The sequence below is a fragment of the Berghia stephanieae genome, chromosome 2 (assembly GCF_034508935.2).
Source record: "Berghia stephanieae isolate SIO BIC M18660-M18661 chromosome 2, UCSD_Bste_1.3, whole genome shotgun sequence".
NCBI lineage: Eukaryota > Metazoa > Mollusca > Gastropoda > Nudibranchia > Aeolidiidae > Berghia > Berghia stephanieae.
The window spans coordinates 89,754,685-89,758,730 of record NC_088361.1 but is presented as its reverse complement, the minus strand read 5'-3'; the positions used below and the strand labels follow the sequence as shown (position 1 = coordinate 89,758,730).

At 40.3% G+C, this 4,046-nt stretch overlaps 1 protein-coding gene across 3 annotated transcripts in view; it reads right to left on the bottom strand.

Moving 5' to 3' along the window:
* Nucleotides 1-4,046, bottom strand: part of LOC144965795 (oxidoreductase NAD-binding domain-containing protein 1-like) — a 29,607-nt gene that overhangs the window by 3,800 nt on the left and 21,761 nt on the right. For 2 of the 3 annotated variants that reach the window (XM_078901516.1, XM_078901515.1), the window contains exons 4-5: nucleotides 1,410-1,673; nucleotides 871-970 (exon numbers count right to left, since the gene is read on the bottom strand). In XM_078901516.1, coding sequence (XP_078757642.1) covers nucleotides 871-970; nucleotides 1,410-1,673 — 364 coding nt within the window. The remainder of the gene's footprint in view (nucleotides 1-870; nucleotides 971-1,409; nucleotides 1,674-4,046) is intronic. The other variant, XM_078901517.1, reaches the window with a different exon arrangement.

Genomic DNA, 4,046 nt, shown 5'->3' with positions numbered 1-4,046 from the left:
CTGAAAAAAAAAAAAAAACAAAGATAAAATGTAAAGCTGTAATGACCAGTTAAAGAAATCTAACCAAATCGTATTAATAATTTCAAAATTATAGCCGATGAAAAAATGGATTGAGATGAGAAATCGGGTGGAGGGTGGGGGGGGGGGGGGGGGGGGGCAAATTCTACTATTTTAAACAAATCTGGATGTGACTTACCTTCTTAATCTGGTTTTACGTATGTCAAAGTGAAAAAGATGCACATTTATGTCTGATATCCGAACGCAATTATGGGCTCAAGTTAAATTTTGTAGAATTGGACAATATTTTGTGTTGGTTTGATAGTATTTCCATTACAACAATGAGCATATTATAACACTTTGGATGATCAGACCTGCAAATAGGTACACGTAGGCCGGGTCAGATATTCTTAAGTGACACAAGTAGTAGCAGTAACGTGTGACTACATCTTCACGCAAAAGTATCCAGCCAGTAGATTCAAAAGTATCCAGCCAGTAGATTCAAAAGTATCCAGCCAGTAAATTTATCACCGCAGTTGAAACAGCCTCGAAATCGAAACCTCCCGCCAATCTCGTCACAGGACAGTGAAAGATTATATGGTCTGCTGTCTCTGGCATTCCCGTTCCCTGACAGTGGGGACAGTCGGCTGACTCCCTCAGACCCCAGCGATGTATGTTTGCAGCAGTCCTGTCGTGGCCTGACATTAATTAATTAGTCGTTTTGATGCGACCCACAGTTTTCTATTGCCATTCCTGAAGCCTGGCATCAGTTCTGTTGGGTCTTTGATTACTGAAATTTTCAAAAGAAAATGTTGATTACAGTAAGGGGTAGGATGTTGTATTAACCAATGGTCGTTTATATAATTTACTCACTTGATATATTGACGTCCATCCCCGGTAAGGCATTTTGACGTGTACAAAATAGATGGACATCAACATCAGGGCAGCTTTTGGCCATGGCTAGAATTTGGTCCTGTAAATGTGTTAAAAGAAACAAGGGAAATATAATTGTGCAATTTTGTCAATGTATTTTACCTGAATTTATCTTTATTCATTATTATTATTATTATTATTATTATTATTATTATTATTATTATTATTATTATTATTATTATTATTATTATTCATTATTATTATTAAATTTATCTCTCTGTCTCCATACACATAATATGAAACGGACAATAGCAATTGCTTTCCATCCTTTGGATAAGACGCTAGTCTATCGCAAAGTACTTTCCGCTAAATCAAACTGACCCAGCTAGCTAACCATTCACTGGTGGGTGGACAGGGATGTCTGAAAAAAAAATCTCGACTGCACCTGGAATTGATCTTGGTTCCTTTGAGTGTGAAGCGAGTGCTCTATCTACCAAACGAGCTATGCGAAAAAAAACCTATTTTGCCAAAGTCCCCACCTTAAAGACAAGTTCCTGAGGCGTCCGTGCGGTATACAACAAACACAGCTTCCCATTTCGACTGACACCAGTTGGTGATTGGTCATCTCTTTCTCGTTCTCGTTGTTGCGAATAATAATGTAGGAAGTGTTGGTAGATGCTGTACATGGGGTTGATTCCAATCCCAGCTGCCAAAAGCAGGAGATCGCACGCTGCGTTTTGAGGTGTAATTTCATGGAAGAAACAACCTCCCACTCTCACTTGAACTTTGTCTTTTGTTTTACACTGGGTAAGAAAACGAGACAACGTGCTGAGTGTCATTAAAAAAAAATTTTTTTTAACTATTTGTGCGGCTATGTGGTCTAGAGGTATGACACTGGCTTTCGGATCGGAAGGTCCTGGGTTCGAGCCTCGCTCGGCGCATATTTGAGTCCTTTGAGAAGGCATTTTCTCAACGTACTCAGGTGTAAAATGAGTACCTGGCCGTTAACAGCGTTGTCTCTGTCTGAAAAAATTGTAATATCGTCTAACAGGCCTCATGTACCGTCCTACATGTTAAATGTTGCTGTTGGCCAGGGACCACTTGTAAAGCGCTTTGAGCACGTTTAGTGGATATTGCTCTATATAAAAGCTCAATTATAATTATTATTTAATCGCCGTTCTCTGGATTATACGTATCTATTTTAAAATGTGGCCAGAAAAACCCGTCCTTCAATTTTCGATCGATTTAAATAACCCTCATCTTGGAAAAAAAAACAAAAACCTCTCAAATCTGGAACTAAGGAAGACTTTGCGATGTCCTGGGTTTGGGAATTTTTTCCCCTCCAAGATGAGGATCATTTCTATTGATCGATTTTTGAAGGACGAGTTTTCTATCCAATTTTTTAAATATGCACTTTTCCAGAGGACGGTAGTTAATTGGTTGAAACTCGCTTATGGCTAACCCACACCGGAGACCTGACTCCGACGACTCGGCACTGCCGTCCTCTGCTGGGCACGGACAAAATACTAAGAATAAAGAGTAGAGCCGCTTGACCTACCCATATCAAGCACCCGACGTCCTCTGCCGTTTTTTTTTCTTTCGAGCTTGGTATGGGTAGGTCTATCGGCTCTTCTCTTTATTCTTAGTATTTTGTCCGTGCCCGACGTCTATATCCGGAAGACGGCAAAAGGACGGCAATACCGGGTCGTCGGATTCAATCTCTGGTGTGGGTTAGCCCTTAGTCAGATTACGTGGGTTTTTTTTTTTTTTTTTTTTTTTTTTTTTACATTCTGGTTGGTTGAATACTCTCATTTTGACAAAATATTGTTATTTGCATGTCTAACCGCCCAAATTGTAATGGTTTAGTTTTTGTAATTAAAATTTATACTCTTAAATCGACACAAAAATGATATTGTCCATCACAACACTAGTGAATCAAGCCTACAATCAATTGCGTTCGTCTCTCAGACCTGCTAATATGTGCACATTGTCTCGTAGTTTAAGAAATAATTCAGCGCTAGCTTCAACTTCTGATAGCTTTACCAAAAATTGTGGAATTGCCAACCCTCAAAATTAGACCAAAAAAAAAAAAAACCCCAAACAAACTCATTGTTTGAAGAAGGGATTTTCTTTTAAACTTACTTGGCAGTGTTTCAAAAGACCGAACGACGTAGTTTCTTACCATACTCAGGAGTAAAATGAGTAGCTGCCCGGTGAAAGTGTTGTCTTTAACGAAAAGAAATTACCACTCTACTTTTATCACATTACAGAATGCATTTTTAGTCCGAAGTCCTCAATGTTGCTGTTGGCTTGGGAGCCATTGTAAAGGGCTTTGTGGACATGTAAAGCATGGTTCTTAAATTGGTGCCAAGGGGGCCGCGCGAAGGTGGGGTTTTTTGTGTGGGGAAGGGGGAGGGGGAGGTGGACCGCGAAAAGGATTGTTTATTTAAAGGCGCGTGATAGATGGTCATTTCCATTTCCTTTCATTTCTTTGAAGACAAATTGTTACATGAACTAGTTGCTTTGAATGAAATCAAATGCCGACAATGAAGAGCAGCGGGCTTGACCATGCTTACTCTATCCAATGGCCTGCTGACTCCATCCAATATCCAATGGTCTGCTGACTCCATTCAATATCCAATGGTCTGCTGACTCCATCCAATATCCAATAGTCTGCTGACTCCATCCAATATCCAATAGTCTGCTGACTCCATCTAATATCCAATGTTCTGCTGACTCCATCCAATATCCAATGGTCTGCTGACTCCATCCAATATCCAATGATCTGCTGACTCCATCCAATATCCAATGGTCTGCTGACTACATCCAATATCCAATGGTCTGCTGACTCCATCCAATATCCAATGGTCTGCTGACTCCATCCAATATCCAATGGTCTGCTGACTCCATCCAATATCCAATGGTCTGCTGACTCCATCCAATATCCAATGGTCTGCTGACTCCATCCAATATCCAATGGTTTGCTGACTCCATCCAATATCCAATGGTCTGCTGACTCCATCCAATATCCAATGGTTTGCTGACTCCATCCAATATCCAATGGTCTGCTGATTCCATCCAATATCCAATGGTCTGCTGACTCTGTCCAAAGGTCTCTCAAAACAATTTGGGGAGCGCAATACGGTCCAAACTTTTATAAGGGATCGCTGATTGAC